Genomic DNA, 23,545 nt, shown 5'->3' with positions numbered 1-23,545 from the left:
CAAACCAAAGACTGCATGTTTTTATGGAGGCATAATTTCATACACATTGCCCCCAATTCAGCCTGACATATTTTGTATTTTAGGAAACGTAGCTAGAATTTCAAATAAAGTCCTGTGTGTTTGAGCTGAGATGTGCTGACCCCCGGCAGGTCAGGGAGGATTAAGAGGCCAACACCCCCATCTATCCAAACTGACATGAAATATTGAAATAATGCAACAGAGAGTTGGGAGTTTTTCATCTTTGGTGAAATATTCCGAAGTGTAGAAGAAAATGTAGATGCATGTGCATTTTTAAAGACACAAATAAAGCGCTGAACTGGCAAGAACTGTCTTATCTATAGCTATTTATAAAACCCCACCGTCTCCCAACCACAATAAAAACTGGAACATCTTTTTAAAAACAAAACTCAGTTTTTATTTCAAAATATCTGTATCTAACATTCAACAAAAGTCATTTTTATATTTAACAGACCGTATCCACATTGTGTGAAATATTTCAGTAAACAAAACAAATGCTAAATAACCATCTCACCAGCAAATAGTACATTTTACAGTAAAGGCAGGTATGGCATTCACACAGGTCTTATTTCAAAGTAGACTGATGCATATTTCAGTTGGCTTGTTAATGAAGGCAAACACATTGATCCCAAATGGGAAGATAGAAGCAGAGTGAAGAAAACATGTCAAAGGTCCATCCACACCCACACACACACACACACACATACACACACGCACACTCACACACCATAAATAGTGGGGTGGTCCATTGTTTCAGGACACACAGTCTGCTTTAAATCTTCCTATCACATCTTTGTAACAGAAGCAGACACATTCTCATCTCACAGGAATCTCAAATAATATTCACAAACTTAAAAAAATGTAAGGACATAGTGAAAATAATGTTACACAAATGTACAAAACAATTTTCTAAGGTAAACAAAACAACAGTGCTGTTCATCTGCATTTATACATGAACATCAACATTTTAGCATAATTTCTATTTCACTGACAGCAGTTCAGTTTGAGGATTTCTGTTTACATGCATGCTGGAGACAGACTGACATTTAAACCCACATCTGGATTAAGGTCCTATTTAGTGAAACTGATAAAACTGAAATAAATTCAGGTGTTTCTTTTGTTGTTGTTTTAGTTGTCGGAATACATTTTTCATCTTCAGATTACCTTCTTTTTGTGTTTTCTGCTATATCTAATTAATACTAAACATATTAAATGGAATATAAATTGGTATCTGGGCTGTATATTTGTTAGCAGTAGATTTGAATGTCCACAAGGCCTGTGCAGCACTAAAAGAAAAATAACTTTATAACATAACAAAGTTTGTCTGACTTTTTCGGTCTTTTTATCACTCAAAAAATGTTTTCCCTATTTCTTGCTATGGTAGATAATACTGTATTTTGACTTTACATTCACAACTAGGAATGCAATGTATCTGGACAATACATATTTCTAACATGGTTAGTTAGTAGTTATGCTGCACAAGGAATGAAAAGTGATACTGAACACTTAAAAATTACTTTGTACATTAATAAAGTTCAAATTGTGGTTTAGAAACAGTTAATTTAAAATGATATTTCCATGTACTTTGTGTACACGGAAATAATAAGCCCATGATGGAAATAGCTTTTCTTTGTAAGGCACTGAGTTTTACGATATTCTAGACATCAGTTACAGATTTCTCCAGAGCGGGTATGACTATCAGTTTGCTTCAGTACCAGCTGATTAACCCAAATCTCTCACTGACAAGTCTTACAGTATTTCAATAATAATTAGAATCTCAGAAGTGTCCACTTGTTCCTCTGTTGAACAGTTGTCTCGATGTGCCTCCGGGATTAGAGTTGTTCAGGAGCAAACACAAAGTGTCACGGCCGCTCAGCTTGCACCTACAATGGCCTAAAAAAAAGGATGAAGTGTTGCTTACCCTGAGAGTCAGGAAATTAAAGAGAGATATACAGAATCAACATGCTGTACCTTTCTTCACCACGGTCTTCTTCTACCCAGGCCACTATTTTTCCTTCCCAGCCTGGAATGATTGCTCCATCCAGGAATACCTGCACACAGACATAAGGACACATAGTCTCCATGTACTCTGCTCTTGTCTTATAACTATACTCACATGCCAAATGTATGTTGGAATGCATTTTTGCACATATCATAGACTATGGATTTCATGCTCCATCTTTTAAAGGAATAGTTTGGATATTTTGAAGTGGGGTTGTATGAGGTACTTATCCATAGTCGATGTATGTACCTACAGTAATCATAAGTAAGTTCGGATTCACCAAAGTCACACAACAGCCCAAAACCCCCCACAATTCGAGACCAGCAACTCCTGTGTTCTGCAAGGTAAAATTACTGTTTTGTCATTGGAGTCTGGTGGATTTGAAGAGAGCATGGATAACAGCTTCAGTTTTTAGGTGGTTAAATTACATTTTGCTGGTGCTTCCGTCCACAGCAGTACATTGATTAGCTTCTGTCCCTGTACTCCCAACTGCATGTGTGAAAGGGACTTTAGAGTGTAGCAGAAAACAGGCTAGTTGGGAGTACTTAATGTTTCAAATACCGTTTTACAGAGTTTTCATTCTGACCAGGGTACACCAAGTTTACTACAACTGTTTTATTATCTATTTATTTCCAAGCCTTCTCTCACCTCTTCTTTCACAGTGCCAAATTCAGGATCCAGGGCCTTGAAGTGGTACCTGTAGTTTCCCTCTCGGTCCACAGCTGCCTTGACATCTTTTAGAGTCACCTCACCCAACCTTTACAATGTGTACAAAGAGACTCAGTCATATGGACAGCCTGTGACATTCTATATTTTTTAGTTTGATTCATTTTCTACCTATAGCCAACGAGCCTAAATGTATGTGTTAGGATTATCAGCATCACTGCTGGCAGGCAACCACTGGTGTCTGTGGCCACATTTAATATTTTATGTGAATTAAGCAAAATACTGCAACATATTTAAGTGTTTCGGAAGGAAAAAACACTTAAACACACACACTCACCTTTTCGGTATATTGATCATGGAGGGTGTTAGGGATTTTCCAGTAAAATAAAGGATTTTAGTGGAGACAGAAGACCCACTGTTGGATTGACAAACCTCTGTAATGAACAACAGAAACATAGTTAGTAAAATTTACGGTTAGGGTTAGGGTTAGCCCTAACCCGTGCATGGGTATTTGAGGGGTACATGTTTGGAACAACTTACTTGTGCAAGGCCAGGTGTCAGAGTCTGTGTGTTGGCCTTTGCGTTTCGGAGACTTCCCCCTTCCCTGAAGTATCAGGATAAATGTTGACATTCATGATTTTAAATCTCTACATTTTGCCAAAAGTAACAAGAACTAATACAATTTTACAGCATCCTCTTTTATTGATGCTCACTCAATTACACAGTCAAATCAGATTTTAAAGTGGCCATCTGATGACAGTTTAACAAGTCAGTGGTTTATGCGAGTGCTCGTACCCTGTTTGTATGCAGAACATGCAGTCTGTCGATGAGGGATACTATGCCCTGCTCCAGGGTGTCCAGTGTGTGGTGCTGCGGGTCATGGTCTCTGAAGTTGTTTCTCAAACTCCTGAGTGAATCTCTGAGCAGCTGAACCTCCTCTGCCTGCTAACACAAACACAAAAAGCTAATTTTATCGACAATAGCTGCGTCCACATTTAAATCCTTACAGTTCTATGTTAAGCAAGTTTTGTCCTACAAAAACTGTATTTTGAAAGCAACTGTCTTCCAGGTAGTATAATCATTTCTTTAACTTACAATTCATGAAAGGGAGAATGGGGGTTCTTGTGTTTCCTGTGGTCAAATTATAGCATGTTGCCTAAATACTGCAAGAGAATGCGAGCATATAGCCCACTACCTACAGCCTTATTACATTACATTATTGTTCATTTAGCTGACGCTTTTGTCCAAAGCGACTTACAATAAGTGCAAACAATCATGAGGATACAACTCCGAACAGCAGGAATCTTGTAAGTATGTTAGCTTCAAAATAAACAATAATTACATCTGACATAGAGGGAGCTGGATTTCCAGAGTAAGAATATCCGTTGTTTTCTGTGCCGAGGGGAATCTGAGAAAAAACAAAAAGAGACAGCTGTGTAACTTATATCTGAATTCATGACTGCCACAGCCGCAGACTAAATATAAAACATAAAACTTAACTGTTTATTAAGAATGTTAATGCAGAAAGTCAGTAAAGAAAGTACCTGCATGCTGTTTGTATGCTCTAACTCTCTTTGCAATTCACTCTGCCAAAGAAATGCATAATCAGACAGCTGTATCCTAACTATATATAAAAAACTATAAAAAAAAACTATATCTAGTCCACACCTCGATAGATTGAAGTGAGTAGTTTATTGAATAAAAGAAGAGCCAAGTTAATGTACACACCCACATTAAAGTACGGTTTAGAATTAATTAGATTAATTTGGGCATTTAAAAAAGTGAGTTAATGATTAATTTTGGTCTGACATTTTTACACTATGCATTGAGCTTGACCTTAAAAATCTAAAACCGTCTCACATACCTGCTTTATTTTACTTTCTTCGAGCTTGTGTTTGAGTTGCTGCAGTAGTCTGTCCTTCTGTCCTATCTCCTTCTGCACCCAGCCAACCAAAGAGAAAAGGTGTGGTTCATCAGTTAATACAAACTCAATAAACAGATGCTGTGTAACTTAAAGTCAGGACGATTAAACTAAGTTACAGCAAACCATTAAAAGAGAGGGACTGGAAAACCTCACCTTGCATTCGCCCCACAGCCTGTTACATTCCTCCAGCTTCCACTGTTGCTCGGCCTAGAACACATTTTTAATAGAGGGTATATACAGTATATAAATATACAATACCTATCAAATACTGTTTTGTAAACATTTTTTAACGTAGTGTTTTGAAGATTTTACATTCACTTTAATATAATTAAATAGATTGTGTACGTTCTGGTTGTTGAGTTCATCCTTCGTCATGCTGGCTCTGAGAAGCTCTTGCTTCATCTGCAGTATCGATGCCTCCTGAGTGCACAGCCTCTGCTGCTGGGCGTCCTGCACATTTATAAAACCAACAGAAAGCCAACGGCTTAACCAGCAACCAAAATTATATTAACATACATAAGATAATTAACTGCAGATCTGGCTTTGTCTTACCTTGACTCCATGCAGGTTTCTCATATCCTGCTTACAGCGCAACAGTTCCCTCTAAAGCAAACAGCAAACAACACACTCTGAATGAAATATTAATCACGCCAGAAGTGTGTTCTCTCAGTAATAAGAATAAGTTTGTCCTAACAAAAAAAGAAAAGCACATATCAACAGTTTGAAAAGAAAACAAATGATACAATTTTTACCTTCAGCTGCTGAGCCTCCTCCATGCTCTGATCCAAGCGACTGCGAATGACAACCTGGAAGAGAGAAAAGGGGAATGTGTGTGAGAACCACAATGGACTGAGAAAGAAGGGAAACCGATACCCGTGTCACCCTCCGACACACACAGAACCATGAACACACACACACACAAACCCACAGTAAAGAAAAAGAAATATGATCTGTGCTGAACACAAAGAGCTGGTGAGACAAAGCATAGAAGAGTGTGGCACAGAAAAGTGAGAGAGCGTGAAAATAAAAGGGATGAAAACATTTACTACCAGTTGCTGTTCAGCATTGCCTTGGTCCAAACTCAAAGAGACATCCTGCTCATCCTCAGGCAGCGAACCATGCAGTAGCAGGGCCTTAAAAACACAAAGGGCATAACATGTGACAGTTTGTACTTTGGAGTGAGGTCGCTGTGTTCAGAAAGCTATGACCAGTTAAAGCTGTAGCTGGTAGGTTGTCTGATGCATAATAAGCACACAATTCAACCAGCCAAAAGATATTGTGTTAGAAATGTCACGGTATCCCATCAGATCCCACCCCCTTCTGAACAGGTGCTGCAACCAGTAGCAGTACATAGTAGAGCAACACAGACATGATCCATTTCAGTCAGAACCATGGCGTCTACGGTGCTTTCCCCCCATTTAGTTCTGTGGTTGGTTTGTATTTATTATTGAATGCATTATTGACACAGGTAGTGTCATTGAGATCAGGATTAATTTTTCAATAGAGACCTGTGTACAAAAAATAAACATATACAGTTTAAGCATAGATACGTGGACGAAAAAAACAAAAGCCATATATTATACATTTTTACAATTATGAAAAGCATTTACAATTGTTATGCAAATACGTACAACCTTTTAAAATAGTCAAGTAATAAGAGAATGTAACTTTCTTTTGGAGCTTGTTCCATTTGTATGCAACATAGTATTTGAACTCAGCAAATGTTAAAATGTCCTGTGACTCGACTTTGTAAGTAGGCTACTGTATTTTAAAGACAGATCTCAAAAGCACTTAACATACTAACATTAGCAATAATTAGGTCAGTCAATGACAAGAACATTTCTGGAAAGATTCAAAGAGAAGTTCAGCTTGGGACATCTAAAATGTTTGCACAATTTCAATATAAAAAATGTACCTTTTAATAGTAAACTTATTTGGGGGAGACATTCTAGGTTTTCTGACATGTTTTGGTTCAAAGTATGCCCATTTATTTGAATTGTGACCCTGCATTGCATTCAGCAGTGCACTCTTCCATCACAAGTACAGATTATTTCCCACCCCATTAAATAGGAATTAAAAAAATTACAATCCTCTGCATGCACAGTGCATGCTCTCATCACATGTTCAGCCAACACTACTGCACTGTCCGAGCCAAAGGACAACATGCTTTCATGTGAGTGACTATATTTTGTATTTTTATGATATTTCAGTGAACTAGCAGATAGTAGCCTAAAGCAAAGTACAGTTTATAACTTCCCATGGAAGGTTTCCACCTTAAACATTCTTAGAATTTTGCAACCCTAAGATTGGTCGTGTTTAATAACCAGCTTTACATCCAATATCTTCAAAGAAAATAAACTACAGAATATGCACTTAAACTAAGTAAATATGGAATTCAACAAACAAAACTGATTGAAAAACAAAAGGACAACAATCTGTATTTATATAAGAGAGGATTACCAGAATCAAAAATAATATGCATGTACCTGTAGAGCAGACACCATTTTACGTGTCTCCTGCACCTCCTTCTCCAAAGTTTCACTGAGGGTATCCTCCAACGCCGTCTCCGCTACAACATGAGATGACTCAGCTAGACACACACACACATAACACAGTGTTAACACATGTCCAATGATAAATCTTGAGGCTTAACTCATCAAATCACATGACACTCACCACTGCTCTCCTGTTGTTGGCGGTCTTCCTGCTGTCTGTCTGAGTGGCTGCTGGCTGTTCTTGGAGATGACAGCGGACTAACGGGGCTGAAGCTCAAAGAGGACAAAATACTGATTAATCAATTGATTCACAAGAAGCACGGGGGCGTGTACATTCTTACACTCACATCTCAATTTGTTGTAATATATCTGTAGTAATATAGTATATACATTTGTAAGTAATAAACTCAATACATGTCCTACTGAAGCACTGTCTGCGCTCTCAACCAATAGTAACATGAAACAAAGATATTCACCGAAATCAAGATGACAGATAAATGAATGGAAACTGTTAAACATACAGTGCATCTTTGACTCTTTAACTAATGTTCCTTTTGTTGAAATTCTGACGCATATCTGGACGGAGGGCTTGTAGGAGACGTGAGGAAATTGGACAGAAAGAAAAAAGCAACATTAGAATGACGCATATAATCCAAAGAGCCCTTAATCCTTGCATGCTCTTTGCAAATCAAAGCACTTACAAACGGCACGGTGCATACAGATGCTACTCTTAATTTACAGTCACTTTTCACATTGCATTGTAGCACTGTAGTTAGTAGTTATAGTAAAATAAGCATAAACTCACAAACATTAGCACAGGAATCCACACCTACACGGCATCACAGTGTCTGCTCTTACCATTTAATCTGCGTCCCCCCCATAGTGGGCTACAAATGGAATAATTGTGCATAATACTTCCAAGTATACCCAAGCCTAAGTTCCACCCTGCATGTGGGTCTCTGGCATCAGCATCTCTACAAACTCATGACACTCTGTGATTCTCCTCACTGTCACACACCCCGCCCCTCGCCCTCCAGCTAGCTGTCATGGCAACCAAAACAGTAGACACTGCTTAGTATCTCTCACTTGATTAAGATACTAATGTGATTGCAGCATCAGGTCGGTATAGCTCTGTTGAATCTGTCTGTCCAAACAAATCTGCATCACCATTATAAAAATGATCCATGCACGCATTTCTCTTTCTATCATTATAAACAGATACCCACATATTGTACATGCCCCGCACTATAATTAAAACACACAAGTTTAAAAAGAGCACCACATAACTTGACATGTGACTGGAGAAGATAAAGACTAGTTGTTTTTTTCATCATCTGCCACACACACACACACACACACACACACACACACACACACACACACACACACACACACACACACACACACACACACTGAATGAAGTCTACTGTTTCCTTAGTGTGGAAAAGTAGGTGTTGAAGATGTAAGGATAACAGAGCACTTTAACTGCCGGCAAAACTTTCAACTGAATTGACACATTGAACTGTACAACATAAATAGCAACACAGTGGAGTTAGTTTTCTCCAAAACACTGATAAAAACTCAGAAATAAAAATATCTATTTTTTGTTTTGTTTTTAAATTAAAAGAGCAAATGTAATTCCCTGATTATTTCACTTGTCCTTAGGCACCCAAACTACAGCAACTTCCTTGATGAATGTAGGCCAGCAATGACTACATGCTTTTAGTAAGGTTTTAGTTTTATCATTTCTTTACCCTATCATCACAGCCCTGCATTATTCAAAATGACATAATCTCAAAACATGATCCAATCTGTGAGTGTCGAGAGATTTCACAAATTCTTTTGAAATTATTTGTGTGTATCAGCAAACGAGAACTCTAGGGGTTTCAAAAAATGTAGAAAAAGGAAAAAGGAAAGAATAAGTCAATCTGGCAAGGTAGGCTAATGATATCCCGTATACAGCTACTGTTTGGTCGCCCTGGAGGGGAAGTCTGGGATCATATCCCGTCACCCATATGCCCCTCTACACTTGCGTACACACGCACTCAAGAATCCTACACAACAGACTGCCAACCTCCTAGGATCAAACCTTTGCTTTTTATTTTACACTGTACTTGATGCATGTGTTGCCCTGAAGTGTTAATCTTTTTATGCCAACCAATGTATTATGTTCTGTCTTGTCTTGTCTCACATGCCTTGCCTCATTGAAAAAAGAAAAAAAAGGAGAAAAAAGAGGACTACCTTTGTCCTTCAGTAAACAGGTTTCTAATTTTACACGTTGCATTTGAAAGCACTAAGTGGCTCATTATCTACTTTTCCTCTGAAGATATGATGTTCATCTGAATCAAATCCTTTTACAGGAACACACTAAAAGAACAGATAATGCATGCATGTATGTATGCTGTTGTATCTGACAGATAAGGTAATGTACAGTAAGTGAATTTGCTATAGATCAGCAAATTACCTGCTAGACTGAGGATTGTCCGCCTCATCCGGAGCTCCTTTTTCATACTGCTCAACTAGTGCACGAACACATACACTCTTATCCACATCCAATCCCCAGCCACTGAAAGATGACAGACAAAGCAGAGGTTATTTATTTATAAATAGGAACTGGCATTGATCTGTTGATCTGTTTATCCACCAGAGGACAACAAAGACTACACAAGTATCTAACAAATTATTGCTGTGTCAGAGAACATTTGGATATTACAGAAAGACATTGACAGGGGTTTGTGTTTATGTTTATGATTATTGCTGACAGCATACCTGTGGATGCGAATGGTACGTGAAGGCTGTGAGGCATCTAGTCGTGCTGAAGCCAGTGCGGCAGCGGCACTTTGTGCTAGTGCGATAGTGGAGAGTGGGTAGTGGCTGGTAGAGCTTCTTGTCAAACTCCTCCCGCTACCAGAAGCAGCCCTGTGATTGGCTGATGGTTTGAAGTGGGCAGCCAGCGCCAGAATTATCCTCATTACAGATTTTAGATTACCATCGACAATGTCTGCGGATAGAAAGGCATCATATGTCCCTCAGTAATGACCTAGACATGTACAGCATCTGCAACATATGGTATTAACATAGGTTGCCAAGATAGCAAATATATAATATAAAAAATGACTTTAAAAAAAGATTGCACTGAGTATGCTGTGAAACAAAGTTGCCATGAACATGATCGTTGTTTTAACTGATGCACATGGAGAAATGTATTTGTCACAATGTAATGTAAACATGATAAAAATCTTCTCATTATAATATAAGATCAGTAACTGGAAAAGGGATAGGAACACCTCGAAACACTCTCAAAATGTGATTTACCGCTTGCGGATATGTGTGGCATGCGTATGTGTCGGGAGGAAATGAACTGCAAGACTTGCTCCACATTCTTCCTGCTTTCTTCTTTGTTGTGTGGAGCAACATACACTCCTTCCAGAACTTCCCCAGCTGCCAATTTGAATGAGATTTCAGAGAGAAAAAAGAAGAATTAGATTTCAAAAAAATGTAAAAGGGTCCCACAGACCCAAACACCATATAAGGGTTAAATGAATGAATGAATTGTAGGTGATCAGTTCAATGATTTTTAGCTGCGACCAGCAGCACTATAGCTTGCTTTGATGGTCGGTCGGTCCACAAAACCTTTCCCCACCCTTTGGTGGCCAGTTTTTGCTCTAGAAAGCTGTAATTTGGCATCATGAAGGTCAAGTGATGGGAAGTTATGTGTGTGTGTGTGTGTGTGTGTGTGTGTGTGTGTGTGTGTGTGTGTGTGTGTGTGTGTGTGTGTGTGTGTGTGTGTGTGAATGCATGCACGTAAGTGGTCGAAGAAATTGCAAATGCAAGAACCCAGAAATATTTCTCCTGCCTGAAAGTTGTTGTTGCATTTCATGCTCATCTTTATAATATATAAGTTCAAATAACTGCATTTGACAAGAAGAGAGAATACATTCTTTATGCTTACAGAATTAGATGAACCAAGTGTCTTTATTGTTCACACTTTCTGTTTCAGTTAATACAATACGTTCCCCCCTAATTATTCCTACAGTATTACGACACTACATGAGCAATTTGTGTGTGTAATTTTGCATTAGTGTATTTACCAACTATCTCTATGAGTTGTGTGAGCACCACTCCATCCTGCAGATCATGCCTGAGGTTTGTGATAGGCTTCAGTCCTGGTTTCCTCTTCAGCTGGCAGTTCACCCAGGAAACATAGGCTGTCAGCTGCTGCTGCAAAACATCAATCAGATACATACAAATCCAATAAACCACAGCAGAACACATACACAAAAACACAGCTTAGACTGGGGCCAAAAAAAGGCTGAGACCAAGGCATAACAAATTAGTTCCTTTGTTTATTATGTCAGGGCAGGAGAGAGGGGGCAGGGGCAGTCTATTGTCCCACTGCCTATTAAAATGTACTTTTGTTGTGAAGGTCAATCATAAAATCTCACGTTCAGTCCATAGTTACATGGTTCAGCATTCTTACCCCGGTATTACACGATTACTCCACATTTACCGGTGCTGTTCAGTCACGTGACAGCCCGTTGTCCAGGATACAATACAAAAAAACGCACCCCATTTTCAACAGAGAACAAAATTACTTAATGTAAACTATACATGTTGTTTGATTTATTTATGGATTTTTAAAGACTAATACTAAAGCTACTTGGTAGACAAATGTTATTTTCTGACAAATATTACATGTAACATTATTACTTGCATTTACGCCAGCTACCTAACTAGCGTTAACTAAATGGATATTTCGTCCTAACTAACTTAAACATTAACGTACACATTAAATAACTTAGTTGGACAAACTGCAGAAAGTTCGTTAGTTCTATCTAGAGTTGTGGCACTGTATTGTTTGGTTGTCTAACTGTTAGATGGTTAGCCAATTTAACTGGCTTCCGCTTGCTAAATTGTTGCTAGCCTAACTTAATTAACATCAGCATTAGTAACGCTAGATAAACGTTACCTCATTAAAGCCTCCGTGAAGAACTTCATCCAGCAAACTTCCTCTAGAAAGTGAGGCGATCATCTTTCAACTTGATGACCCATTCAAGCTAGCTAGCTAGCTCCATTGACTCTCACACGACTGAAACAACGGACAGACCCCGTTACTAGCTGCTCCGGCAAAACGTCAACAAACAGAGACAATTGACTGATGGGAGGAGACGGCTACCGTTACTCTGGCTGGGAGACCGGCGTCAAGTCACCGAACCACACCAACATATACGACTTCCGGTTGCAGGTTTAGAATTAAACTGCTTTTGATGAACACTTCCGGAATTCACAATGCAAAAGTTCAGAGCAGATTGCCTTTGCCTTAAACAATATGTTAGCGAAAAAACTAAGCCTAAATCACACAATGGGGTTCTAAGTTTTAGTTTTTAGAAAGGTAGTATAAATGTATAACTGAAAAGCCACCATTCAGAATGTATTTGGTTCCTATTACTAACCTTTAGTCAGTGGTAGAGGAAGTAATCAAACAAGTAAAAGTAGCAATACTACTGGAACAATTATTTGTTACTAGTTTAAGTCCTGCATTCAAAATCTTACTTAAGTAAAAGTACAAAAGTGTTATATATAACACTTTTGTACTTTTACTATATATATATATATATATATATATATATATATATATATATATATAATATTCTTAAGTTACCAAAAGTAAATCATTATGCAGAATGTCCCATTTCTGAATAATATCATGTACGTTATATTACCGGTGCATTAACGTGTATGACTTGTACCTTACAACTCTTAAATGTTGCAGCTGGTAAAGGTGGGGCTAATTTAAATGATTGTATTATTTAGTATACTGCTGTGTAACTTAACCTATAATAATATATTATAATAATTAGTTGATTTATAATGTCTTAATGATCAGAATTGGCATATAGAAATACAAATGCAAAAGTAAAAATTACAATAATTGCCTCCAAAATGTAGTGGAGTAGAAGTATATTGTACCATAAAATGGAAATACTCAAGTAAAGTACCAATAACACACAAATCTGTTTACAACATACAACAGTACAGTACATGAGTAAATGTACTTAGTTACATTTCCCCGTCGTGGGACAATTAAAGGATTTCTGATTCTGATTCTGAAACCACTGCTAACCTCAGCTACCTCCTTTTTGGTCATCAAAGAGGAATCATTCAGCTACATTCCGTAATTATTATTTGAACAAAAATGTAGCCCCACCATCAAAATTAACCAGAAATTTGTTTTACAGCTCATTCAATACAATAATTAACACTAGATGGCAGCCAAACACAGTTTTTACATTTTCTGGTACTACAAAACATTTGCTAGCAGCAGTGATGTCTGGCCATAAAAGTAAAAGAGACACTATACAGTATACATAATTACACATAACAGAAGAGTGGAATTAAACCATTGGGATAATGTGAAGGTGTATCCCATGAAGTGGCATTTAAAACTACCTGAAAACATTGGATTTCGAAAGGGGTAATAAGGTTTTATATGGCATTAAGTGTATTTTGCCAAGTTTTAAAGTTATTTTCTCTATCAGTAATATCACAATTTTGTTTCTGAAACTGACAACTTACCTTTACTGTACAATGTCACTATCATATAGTGTCTCACACAATATCAGATTTCCCTAGCTGACATAATGCAGTTCTATCTATTGAATCTAACAACTAATCTCTTATCTTGAGTTTTCTTTAAAACTCATTATACAGTCTATGATTTGCTGTTTTTCACAGTTTGTGATTTTTGTTTGTTGCACAAGGTTTTATTGGAACCAAAAGTATACATATTAAGAAGGCCATGGATTATATAGATACTGTTAAAAGACCAGATTTCCCTGCAGTTGTATAACAAATGGTTTATTCTTAACTCTTACAGTTCTCTTCCTGTGTTTCCATTCACTGCCAATTTACAGGTAAACATACTTTTTGGTTGGATTGGAGAAGAATATGAAGACAAAAAAATGACATACATATATACAGAAACAACCTCATCATCAACTCTAGACAATGACCACTTACTGTAACTGAAAATATCCATAACAGAACACACATCCTTTACATCAACATTGTTCAGCCTATGAATCTGTAATCATAGTTTCCAAGTTCAGTTATAATTTGCCTTTAATTAATCCTGCATATTATAATTGTAACAGCCTATCAACAAATACAGTACTTCAGTTCTTAATTAAAAAGTGTATTACTTCTGTCATTTCACTAGTTGACCCACAACAATCTTGCTTGGTTTTTTTTTTTAAACAAAAATAAACATCCCCCCTGACTAAGCATGTGGCCCTATACAGACATTATGGGTGTCATTGTACTCTGGCTATCTGGCCGAGCATGGGGGTGCTTGGGCTGTTCAGAGACGTAACTGAACGCTCGCAGGAATTGGATTGTGATGACTGGGCAGAGTCAGGCATTTGTATGGCACTAAGATCCAGGATGTGACCTGCTGAAACAGTGAAAGACAGAGTGATATAATAAGAAGTAGGTGTTGAGTTTTCATGTATGCACTGTTAATACTTTACAGCTGAGAAGCTACTTTTCTGACAAAAGAGTAGAGCTGAAAGAATTAGTTACAGCATGAAATGTTGTACAGATATTCAAGTTACAGCAGAGGTTGAATCCTGAAAACTTTGGTGTTAAGTTGACTATTGTGTTAAATGCTAATTAGCATGGTGAACATGGTAAATATAACATATTAAACGTCGGCAGGTTAACATTGTTATTATTTACATGTTAACTTGCTAATGCTAATGTTGGTACAGCCTCAAAGAGAATTGGCCGTGACTGTTTGTCTTGTTCCCACAAACATGCAAAAAGTGTAACACAGTGTCATATCCTATATTTACCAATTCTCAAAGTGGTCTGTTCAAGTATGTTAAAGTAAGGAAGGTAGATGTTGCTGGGCCCAGGAGGAGAGAAAAACATTTTTCTATCATCCAACACCACACTCTGACCAAAAACACCCAGCTGAAAGAAATGAAGAAAGAGCACTTTAGGTTTTTCCTACTTTTTGAATACTACCAAGTACAAGTATATATATCTATATATAAATATATATATATATATATATATATATATATATCTATATATATATATATGTTTGTGTGATTGCCTACCTGCTTTTTCAGAAGTTTCTGTGTCAGCTTTAGAAGTGTGGTGCTCTGTACTTCTCTCAGGTCGCTGAGCAACAAAGTGGCCCGAGCCAGAGTCAAACTTGATCCTGGTGGCATGAATGTCCGTCCTGACAGCAGGGTCACTGCTTCCTACTCACAAGCATTCACAGAAAGAACACAGCAACATCGATAAGCATCACATAAAAAACATCACCAGGACTGCCTTCTTCCATATCCGCAAAATGTCCAGACTCCGCCCATCCCTGTCACAATCCAGCATTGAAATCCTGGTTAATGCATTTGTCACATCCCGGATTGACTACTGTAATGCTATCCTCTCTGGCCTACCCACAAAACTACTCAACAGACTCCAAATAATTCAGAACTCGGCTTCCCGGATCATTACCCACACCAAATCGTTTGACCACATCGCCCCCATCCTCATCCAACTTCACTGGCTCCCTGTTTAGCACCGGATGAATTACAAAAACACATTATAAGTACACTACTCTTCAACGTATGTAAGGCTAGTGTTTGCATGCAGGCCTGTTGCAACCACCATCAAAGTACTCAGTAAATCTGGTGGGAGGTCATTTTTTGACCGTCGAAATCAGGACTTGTCAACAAAGACCACAACTAGTTAGTTGAAACGCTTTGAGAACCGAGCTAATACTGCAGAAAGTTGGGCTAGTGGCGCAATGGATAACGCGTCTGACTACGAATCAGAAGATTCTAGGTTCGACTCCTAGCTAGCTCGTATAAGCTTTAGCCAGTAAATTACTTGCTCATCATTTGCAAAACCACATCCCCTACAAACTGCTCATCAAAGTAAATGTACATCTGGAAAGAACCAAATGATGGGGAAGAGGCATTTCATCATGTGCTAAACTAAGTCCAAGGCCTTTGATTTAAAGCAGTCACAGCTTTTATAGGCCTCTACTGCTCACTGTTCATCTTTCTTTACAAAACAACTTTCGTCCCCAAAGGACAGAATCAGCGGTGCTAGACATATAAGAAAGACTGTCATTTTGCAAACCCATGCAGATGAAATTGGACGACATTTGATATTGACAGTTCCAACTGTGCTATGACAACAAAGGATGCCCTGAGTACCACAAGTGGCCGTGATCGTATAGTGGTTAGTACTCTGCGTTGTGGTCGCAGCAACCCCGGTTCGCATCAGGGTCACGGCAGTAGTGCTGAGCTGATTTATGTACTTATTGATAAACATTTTTATCCATACGGTCATTTCCCAGACTATCAATACGCAGTTGAAAGTAGAAGATATAGGGGGTATAGCTCAGTGGTAGATTATTTGACTGCAGATCAAGAGGTCCCCAGTTCAAATCTGGGTGCCCCCTGCACAGAACATACATAATGCACATTATAAGTACACTACTCTTCAACGTATGTAAGGCTAGTGTTTGCATGCAGGCCTGTTGCAACCACCATCAAAGTACTCAGTAAATCTGGTGGGAGGTCATTTTTTGACCGTCGAAATCAGGACTTGTCAACAAAGACCACAACTAGTTAGTTGAAACGCTTTGAGAACCGAGCTAATACTGCAGAATGTCGGGCTAGTGGCGCAATGGATAACGCGTCTGACTACGAATCAGAAGATTCTAGGTTCGACTCGTATAAGCTTTAGCCAGTAAATTACTTGCTCATCATTTGCAAAACCACATCCCCTACAAACTGCTCATCAAAGTAAATGTACATCTGGAAAGAACCAAATGATGGGGAAGAGGCATTTCATCCTGTGCTAAACTAAGTCCAAGCCCTTTGATTTAAAGCAGTCACAGCTTTTATAGGCCTCTACTGCTCACTGTTCATCTTTCTTTACAAAACAACTTTCGTCCCCAAAGGACAGAATCAGCGGTGCTAGACATATAAGAAAGACTGTCATTTTGCAAACCCATGCAGATGAAATTGGACGACATTTGATATTGACAGTTCCAACTGTGCTATGACAACAAAGGATGCCCTGAGTACCACAAGTGGCCGTGATCGTATAGTGGTTAGTACTCTGCGTTGTGGTCGCAGCAACCCCATTTCATCATGTGCTAAACTAGGTCCAAGCCCTTTGATTTAAAGCAGTCACAGCTTTTATAGGCCTCTACTGCTCACTGTTCATCTTTCTTTACAAAACAACTTTCGTCCCCAAAGGACAGAATCAGCGGTGCTAGACATATAAGAAAGACTGTCATTTTGCAAACCCATGCAGATGAAATTGGACGACATTTGATATTGACAGTTCCAACTGTGCTATGACAACAAAGGATGCCCTGAGTACCACAAGTGGCCGTGATCGTATAGTGGTTAGTACTCTGCGTTGTGGTCGCAGCAACCCCGGTTCGATTCCGGGTCACGGCAGTAGTGCTGAGCTGATTTATGTACTTATTGATAAACATTTTTATCCATACGGTCATTTCCCAGACTATCAATACGCAGTTGAAAGTAGAAGATATAGGGGGTATAGCTCAGTGGTAGAGCATTTGACTGCAGATCAAGAGGTCCCCAGTTCAAATCTGGGTGCCCCCTGCACAGAACATACATAATGCACATTATAAGTACACTACTCTTCAACGTATGTAAGGCTAGTGTTTGCATGCAGGCCTGTTGCAACCACCATCAAAGTACTCAGTAAATCTGGTGGGAGGTCATTTTTTGACCGTCGAAATCAGGACTTGTCAACATAACCACAACTAGTTAGTTGAAACGCTTTGAGAACCGAGCTAATACTGCAGAACGTCGGGCTAGTGGCGCAATGGATAACGCGTCTGACTACGAATCAGAAGATTCTAGGTTCGACTCCTAGCTAGCTCGTATAAGCTTTAGCCAGTAAATTACTTGCTCATCATTTGCAAAACCACATCCCCTACAAACTGCTCATCAAAGTAAATGTACATCTGGAAAGAACCAAATAATGGGGAAGAGGCATTTCATCCTGTGCTAAACTAAGTCCAAGCCCTTTGATTTAAAGCAGTCACAGCTTTTATAGGCCTCTACTGCTCACTGTTCATCTTTCTTTACAAAACAACTTTCGTCCCCAAAGGACAGAATCAGCGGTGCTAGACATATAAGAAAGACTGTCATTTTGCAAACCCATGCAGATGAAATTGGACGACATTTGATATTGACAGTTCCAACTGTGCTATGACAACAAAGGATGCCCTGAGTACCACAAGTGGCCGTGATCGTATAGTGGTTAGTACTCTGCGTTGTGGTCGCAGCAACCCCATTTCATCATGTGCTAAACTAGGTCCAAGCCCTTTGATTTAAAGCAGTCACAGCTTTATAGGCCTCTACTGCTCACTGTTCATCTTTCTTTACAAAACAACTTTCGTCCCCAAAGGACAGAATCAGCGGTGCTAGACATATAAGAAAGACTGTCATTTTGCAAACCCATGCAGATGAAATTGGACGACATTTGATATTGACAGTTCCAACTGTGCTATGACAACAAAGGATGCCCTGAGTACCACAAGTTGCAACCACCATCAAAGTACTCAGTAAATCTGGTGGGAGGTCATTTTTTGACCGTCGAAATCAGGACTTGTCAACAAAGACCACAACTAGTTAGTTGAAACGCTTTGAGAACCGAGCTAATACTGCAGAAAGTCGGGCTAGTGGCGCAATGGATAATGCGTCTGACTACGAATCAGAAGATTCTAGGTTCGACTCCTAGCTAGCTCGTATAAGCTTTAGCCAGTAAATTACTTGCTCATCATTTGCAAAACCACATCCCCTTCAAACTGCTCATCAAAGTAAATGTACATCTGGAAAGAACCAAATGATGGGGAAGAGGCATTTCATCATGTGCTAAAATAAGTCCAAGCCCTTTGATTTAAAGCAGTCACAGCTTTTATAGGCCTCTACTGCTCACTGTTCATCTTTCTTTACAAAACAACTTTCGTCCCCAAAGGACAGAATCAGCGGTGCTAGACATATAAGAAAGACTGTCATTTTGCAAACCCATGCAGATGAAATTGGACGACATTTGATATTGACAGTTCCAACTGTGCTATGACAACAAAGGATGCCCTGAGTACCACAAGTGGCCGTGATCGTATAGTGGTTAGTACTCTGCGTTGTGGTCGCAGCAACCCCGGTTCGATTCCGGGTCACGGCAGTAGTGCTGAGCTGATTTATGTACTTATTGATAAACATTTTTATCCATACGGTCATTTCCCAGACTATCAATACGCAGTTGAAAGTAGAAGATATAGGGGGTATAGCTCAGTGGTAGAGCATTTGACTGCAGATCAAGAGGTCCCCAGTTCAAATCTGGGTGCCCCCTGCACAGAACATACATAATGCACATTATAAGTACACTACTCTTCAACGTATGTAAGGCTAGTGTTTGCATGCAGGCCTGTTGCAACCACCATCAAAGTACTCAGTAAATCTGGTGGGAGGTCATTTTTGACCGTCGAAATCAGGACTTGTCAACAAAGACCACAACTAGTTAGTTGAAACGCTTTGAGAACCGAGCTAATACTGCAGAACGTCGGGCTAGTGGCGCAATGGATAACGCGTCTGACTACGAATCAGAAGATTCTAGGTTCGACTCCTAGCTAGCTCGTATAAGCTTTAGCCAGTAAATTACTTGCTCATCATTTGCAAAACCACATCCCCTACAAACTGCTCATCAAAGTAAATGTACATCTGGAAAGAACCAAATGATGGGGAAGAGGCATTTCATCATGTGCTAAACTAAGTCCAAGCCCTTTGATTTAAAGCAGTCACAGCTTTTATAGGCCTCTACTGCTCACTGTTCATCTTTCTTTACAAAACAACTTTCGTCCCCAAAGGACAGAATCAGCGGTGCTAGACATATAAGAAAGACTGTCATTTTGCAAACCCATGCAGATGAAATTGGACGACATTTGATATTGACAGTTCCAACTGTGCTATGACAACAAAGGATGCCCTGAGTACCACAAGTGGCCGTGATCGTATAGTGGTTAGTACTCTGCGTTGTGGTCGCAGCAACCCCGGTTCGAATCCGGGTCACGGCAGTAGTGCTGAGCTGATTTATGTACTTATTGATAAACATTTTTATCCATACGGTCATTTCCCAGACTATCAATACGCAGTTGAAAGTAGAAGATATAGGGGGTATAGCTCAGTGGTAGAGCATTTGACTGCAGATCAAGAGGTCCCCAGTTCAAATCTGGGTGCCACCTGCACAGAACATACATAATGCACATTATAAGTACACTACTCTTCAACGTATGTAAGGCTAGTGTTTGCATGCAGGCCTGTTGCAACCACCATCAAAGTACTCAGTAAATCTGGTGGGAGGTCATTTTTTGACCGTCGAAATCAGGACTTGTCAACAAAGACCACAACTAGTTAGTTGAAACGCTTTGAGAACCGAGCTAATACTGCAGAACGTCGGGCTAGTGGCGCAATGGATAACGCGTCTGACTACGAATCAGAAGATTCTAGGTTCGACTCCTAGCTAGCTCGTATAAGCTTTAGCCAGTAAATTACTTGCTCATCATTTGCAAAACCACATCCCCTACAAACTGCTCATCAAAGTAAATGTACATCTGGAAAGAACCAAATGATGGGGAAGAGGCATTTCATCATGTGCTAAACTAAGTCCAAGCCCTTTGATTTAAAGCAGTCACAGCTTTTATAGGCCTCTACTGCTCACTGTTCATCTTTCTTTACAAAACAACTTTCGTCCCCAAAGGACAGAATCAGCGGTGCTAGACATATAAGAAAGACTGTCATTTTGCAAACCCATGCAGATGAAATTGGACGACATTTGATATTGACAGTTCCAACTGTGCTATGACAACAAAGGATGCCCTGAGTACCACAAGTGGCCGTGATCGTATAGTGGTTAGTACTCTGCGTTGTGGTCGCAGCAACCCCGGTTCGAATCCGGGTCACGGCAGTAGTGCTGAGCTGATTTATGTACTTATTGATAAACATTTTTATCCATACGGTCATTTCCCAGACTATCAATACGCAGTTGAAAGTAGAAGATATAGGGGGTATAGCTCAGTGGTAGAGCATTTGACTGCAGATCAAGAGGTCCCCAGTTCAAATCTGGGTGCCCCCTGCACAGAACATACATAATGCACATTATAAGTACACTACTCTTCAACGTATGTAAGGCTAGTGTTTGCATGCAGGCCTGTTGCAACCACCATCAAAGTACTCAGTAAATCTGGTGGGAGGTCATTTTTTGACCGTCGAAATCAGGACTTGTCAACAAAGACCACAACTAGTTAGTTGAAACGCTTTGAGAACCGAGCTAATACTGCAGAACGTCGGGCTAGTGGCGCAATGGATAACGCGTCTGACTACGAATCAGAAGATTCTAGGTTCGACTCGTATAAGCTTTAGCCAGTAAATTACTTGCTCATCATTTGCAAAACCACATCCCCTACAAACTGCTCATCAAAGTAAATGTACATCTGGAAAGAACCAAATGATGGGGAAGAGGCATTTCATCATGTGCTAAACTAAGTCCAAGCCCTTTGATTTAAAGCAGTCACAGCTTTTATAGGCCTCTACTGCTCACTGTTCATCTTTCTTTACAAAACAACTTTCGTCCCCAAAGGACAGAATCAGCGGTGCTAGACATATAAGAAAGACTGTCATTTTGCAAACCCATGCAGATGAAATTGGACGACATTTGATATTGACAGTTCCAACTGTGCTATGACAACAAAGGATGCCCTGAGTACCACAAGTGGCCGTGATCGTATAGTGGTTAGTACTCTGCGTTGTGGTCGCAGCAACCCCATTTCATCATGTGCTAAACTAGGTCCAAGCCCTTTGATTTAAAGCAGTCACAGCTTTTATAGGCCTCTACTGCTCACTGTTCATCTTTCTTTACAAAACAACTTTCGTCCCCAAAGGACAGAATCAGCGGTGCTAGACATATAAGAAAGACTGTCATTTTGGCAAACCCATGCAGATGAAATTGGACGACATTTGATATTGACAGTTCCAACTGTGCTATGACAACAAAGGATGCCCTGAGTACCACAAGTGGCCGTGATCGTATAGTGGTTAGTACTCTGCGTTGTGGTCGCAGCAACCCCGGTTCGAATCCGGGTCACGGCAGTAGTGCTGAGCTGATTTATGTACTTATTGATAAACATTTTTATCCATACGGTCATTTCCCAGACTATCAATACGCAGTTGAAAGTAGAAGATATAGGGGGTATAGCTCAGTGGTAGAGCATTTGACTGCAGATCAAGAGGTCCCCAGTTCAAATCTGGGTGCCACCTGCACAGAACATACATAATGCACATTATAAGTACACTACTCTTCAACGTATGTAAGGCTAGTGTTTGCATGCAGGCCTGTTGCAACCACCATCAAAGTACTCAGTAAATCTGGTGGGAGGTCATTTTTTGACCGTCGAAATCAGGACTTGTCAACAAAGACCACAACTAGTTAGTTGAAACGCTTTGAGAACCGAGCTAATACTGCAGAACGTCGGGCTAGTGGCGCAATGGATAACGCGTCTGACTACGAATCAGAAGATTCTAGGTTCGACTCCTAGCTAGCTCGTATAAGCTTTAGCCAGTAAATTACTTGCTCATCATTTGCAAAACCACATCCCCTACAAACTGCTCATCAAAGTAAATGTACATCTGGAAAGAACCAAATGATGGGGAAGAGGCATTTCATCATGTGCTAAACTAAGTCCAAGCCCTTTGATTTAAAGCAGTCACAGCTTTTATAGGCCTCTACTGCTCACTGTTCATCTTTCTTTACAAAACAACTTTCGTCCCCAAAGGACAGAATCAGCGGTGCTAGACATATAAGAAAGACTGTCATTTTGCAAACCCATGCAGATGAAATTGGACGACATTTGATATTGACAGTTCCAACTGTGCTATGACAACAAAGGATGCCCTGAGTACCACAAGATGGCCGTGATCGTATAGTGGTTAGTACTCTGCGTTGTGGTCGCAGCAACCCCGGTTCGAATCCGGGTCACGGCAGTAGTGCTGAGCTGATTTATGTACTTATTGATAAACATTTTTATCCATACGGTCATTTCCCAGACTATCAATACGCAGTTGAAAGTCGAAGATATAGGGGGTATAGCTCAGTGGTAGAGCATTTGACTGCAGATCAAGAGGTCCCCAGTTCAAATCTGGGTGCCCCCTGCACAGAACATACATAATGCACATTATAAGTACACTACTCTTCAACGTATGTAAGGCTAGTGTTTGCATGCAGGCCTGTTGCAACCACCATCAAAGTACTCAGTAAATCTGGTGGGAGGTCATTTTTTGACCGTCGAAATCAGGACTTGTCAACAAAGACCACAACTAG

The 23,545-nt window shown here is 39.6% G+C and overlaps 2 protein-coding genes and 19 non-coding genes across 26 annotated transcripts in view; 19 read left to right on the top strand and 2 right to left on the bottom strand.

Moving 5' to 3' along the window:
- Nucleotides 1-399: 399 nt before the first annotated feature.
- Nucleotides 400-12,322, bottom strand: LOC115018603 (dixin-like). Of its 6 annotated transcripts, none has more exons than XM_029447662.1 (21): nucleotides 12,075-12,322; nucleotides 11,197-11,326; nucleotides 10,421-10,546; nucleotides 9,875-10,106; nucleotides 9,570-9,671; nucleotides 7,287-7,378; nucleotides 7,097-7,200; nucleotides 5,660-5,743; nucleotides 5,363-5,416; nucleotides 5,163-5,213; nucleotides 4,956-5,060; nucleotides 4,764-4,817; nucleotides 4,551-4,622; nucleotides 4,231-4,272; nucleotides 4,029-4,094; nucleotides 3,482-3,631; nucleotides 3,227-3,290; nucleotides 3,024-3,120; nucleotides 2,669-2,777; nucleotides 1,990-2,069; nucleotides 400-1,911 (listed from the first exon to the last, which is right to left on the bottom strand). In XM_029447662.1, the coding sequence occupies exons 1-21, from the start codon at nucleotides 12,135-12,137 to the stop codon at nucleotides 1,902-1,904; spliced, it is 1,887 nt and encodes a 628-aa protein (XP_029303522.1). In that variant the 5' UTR covers nucleotides 12,138-12,322; the 3' UTR covers nucleotides 400-1,901. The 6 variants fall into 6 exon arrangements, with proteins under 6 accessions (XP_029303522.1, XP_029303523.1, XP_029303526.1 ...); XM_029447663.1 differs by having other exon boundaries at nucleotides 3,482-3,628; XM_029447666.1 differs by having other exon boundaries at nucleotides 7,287-7,372.
- Nucleotides 12,323-14,299: 1,977 nt separating this feature from the next.
- The window catches only part of cfap54 (cilia and flagella associated 54), a 66,919-nt gene continuing 57,673 nt past the window's right edge, over nucleotides 14,300-23,545 (bottom strand). The window contains exons 55-57 of the mRNA XM_029448352.1: nucleotides 15,229-15,375; nucleotides 14,959-15,079; nucleotides 14,300-14,555 (exon numbers count right to left, since the gene is read on the bottom strand). Coding sequence (XP_029304212.1) covers nucleotides 14,419-14,555; nucleotides 14,959-15,079; nucleotides 15,229-15,375 — 405 coding nt within the window. The 3' untranslated portion in view covers nucleotides 14,300-14,418. The remainder of the gene's footprint in view (nucleotides 14,556-14,958; nucleotides 15,080-15,228; nucleotides 15,376-23,545) is intronic.
- trnar-acg (transfer RNA arginine (anticodon ACG)) lies at nucleotides 15,910-15,982 on the top strand. Its single transcript has one exon. It is a non-coding gene; the product is annotated as a tRNA-Arg (tRNA).
- trnac-gca (transfer RNA cysteine (anticodon GCA)) lies at nucleotides 16,515-16,586 on the top strand. The gene has a single exon. It is a non-coding gene; the product is annotated as a tRNA-Cys (tRNA).
- On the top strand, nucleotides 17,527-17,598 carry trnah-gug (transfer RNA histidin (anticodon GUG)). Its single transcript has one exon. It is a non-coding gene; the product is annotated as a tRNA-His (tRNA).
- On the top strand, nucleotides 17,695-17,766 carry trnac-gca (transfer RNA cysteine (anticodon GCA)). The gene has a single exon. It is a non-coding gene; the product is annotated as a tRNA-Cys (tRNA).
- On the top strand, nucleotides 17,979-18,051 carry trnar-acg (transfer RNA arginine (anticodon ACG)). The gene has a single exon. It is a non-coding gene; the product is annotated as a tRNA-Arg (tRNA).
- On the top strand, nucleotides 18,849-18,921 carry trnar-acg (transfer RNA arginine (anticodon ACG)). The gene has a single exon. It is a non-coding gene; the product is annotated as a tRNA-Arg (tRNA).
- trnah-gug (transfer RNA histidin (anticodon GUG)) lies at nucleotides 19,286-19,357 on the top strand. The gene has a single exon. It is a non-coding gene; the product is annotated as a tRNA-His (tRNA).
- trnac-gca (transfer RNA cysteine (anticodon GCA)) lies at nucleotides 19,454-19,525 on the top strand. The gene has a single exon. It is a non-coding gene; the product is annotated as a tRNA-Cys (tRNA).
- Nucleotides 19,738-19,810, top strand: trnar-acg (transfer RNA arginine (anticodon ACG)). Its single transcript has one exon. It is a non-coding gene; the product is annotated as a tRNA-Arg (tRNA).
- On the top strand, nucleotides 20,175-20,246 carry trnah-gug (transfer RNA histidin (anticodon GUG)). The gene has a single exon. It is a non-coding gene; the product is annotated as a tRNA-His (tRNA).
- trnac-gca (transfer RNA cysteine (anticodon GCA)) lies at nucleotides 20,343-20,414 on the top strand. Its single transcript has one exon. It is a non-coding gene; the product is annotated as a tRNA-Cys (tRNA).
- trnar-acg (transfer RNA arginine (anticodon ACG)) lies at nucleotides 20,628-20,700 on the top strand. Its single transcript has one exon. It is a non-coding gene; the product is annotated as a tRNA-Arg (tRNA).
- trnah-gug (transfer RNA histidin (anticodon GUG)) lies at nucleotides 21,065-21,136 on the top strand. The gene has a single exon. It is a non-coding gene; the product is annotated as a tRNA-His (tRNA).
- trnac-gca (transfer RNA cysteine (anticodon GCA)) lies at nucleotides 21,233-21,304 on the top strand. Its single transcript has one exon. It is a non-coding gene; the product is annotated as a tRNA-Cys (tRNA).
- Nucleotides 22,246-22,317, top strand: trnah-gug (transfer RNA histidin (anticodon GUG)). Its single transcript has one exon. It is a non-coding gene; the product is annotated as a tRNA-His (tRNA).
- Nucleotides 22,414-22,485, top strand: trnac-gca (transfer RNA cysteine (anticodon GCA)). The gene has a single exon. It is a non-coding gene; the product is annotated as a tRNA-Cys (tRNA).
- Nucleotides 22,699-22,771, top strand: trnar-acg (transfer RNA arginine (anticodon ACG)). Its single transcript has one exon. It is a non-coding gene; the product is annotated as a tRNA-Arg (tRNA).
- trnah-gug (transfer RNA histidin (anticodon GUG)) lies at nucleotides 23,137-23,208 on the top strand. The gene has a single exon. It is a non-coding gene; the product is annotated as a tRNA-His (tRNA).
- trnac-gca (transfer RNA cysteine (anticodon GCA)) lies at nucleotides 23,305-23,376 on the top strand. The gene has a single exon. It is a non-coding gene; the product is annotated as a tRNA-Cys (tRNA).

This window comes from Cottoperca gobio, chromosome 14 (assembly GCF_900634415.1).
Source record: "Cottoperca gobio chromosome 14, fCotGob3.1, whole genome shotgun sequence".
In the NCBI taxonomy this organism is placed as follows: domain Eukaryota; kingdom Metazoa; phylum Chordata; class Actinopteri; order Perciformes; family Bovichtidae; genus Cottoperca; species Cottoperca gobio.
Note: the sequence above shows the minus strand (reverse complement) of the source record. Positions and strands in the feature narration are given on the sequence as shown.

What these genes read in the sequence shown, in the direction of transcription:
- LOC115018603 (XM_029447662.1), bottom strand. Translation starts at nt 12,137, where the DNA reads ATGATCGCCTCACTTTCTAGAGGAAGTTTGCTGGATGAAGTTCTTCAC. An exon ending in AAATGGTGTCTGCTCTACAG is followed by an intron (nt 5,744 to 7,096) that starts GTACATGCATAT and finishes TGTGTTTTTAAG; the next exon opens with GCCCTGCTACTGCATGGTTC. An exon ending in ATGATCAATATACCGAAAAG is followed by an intron (nt 2,778 to 3,023) that starts GTGAGTGTGTGT and finishes CACATTGTAAAG; the next exon opens with GTTGGGTGAGGTGACTCTAA.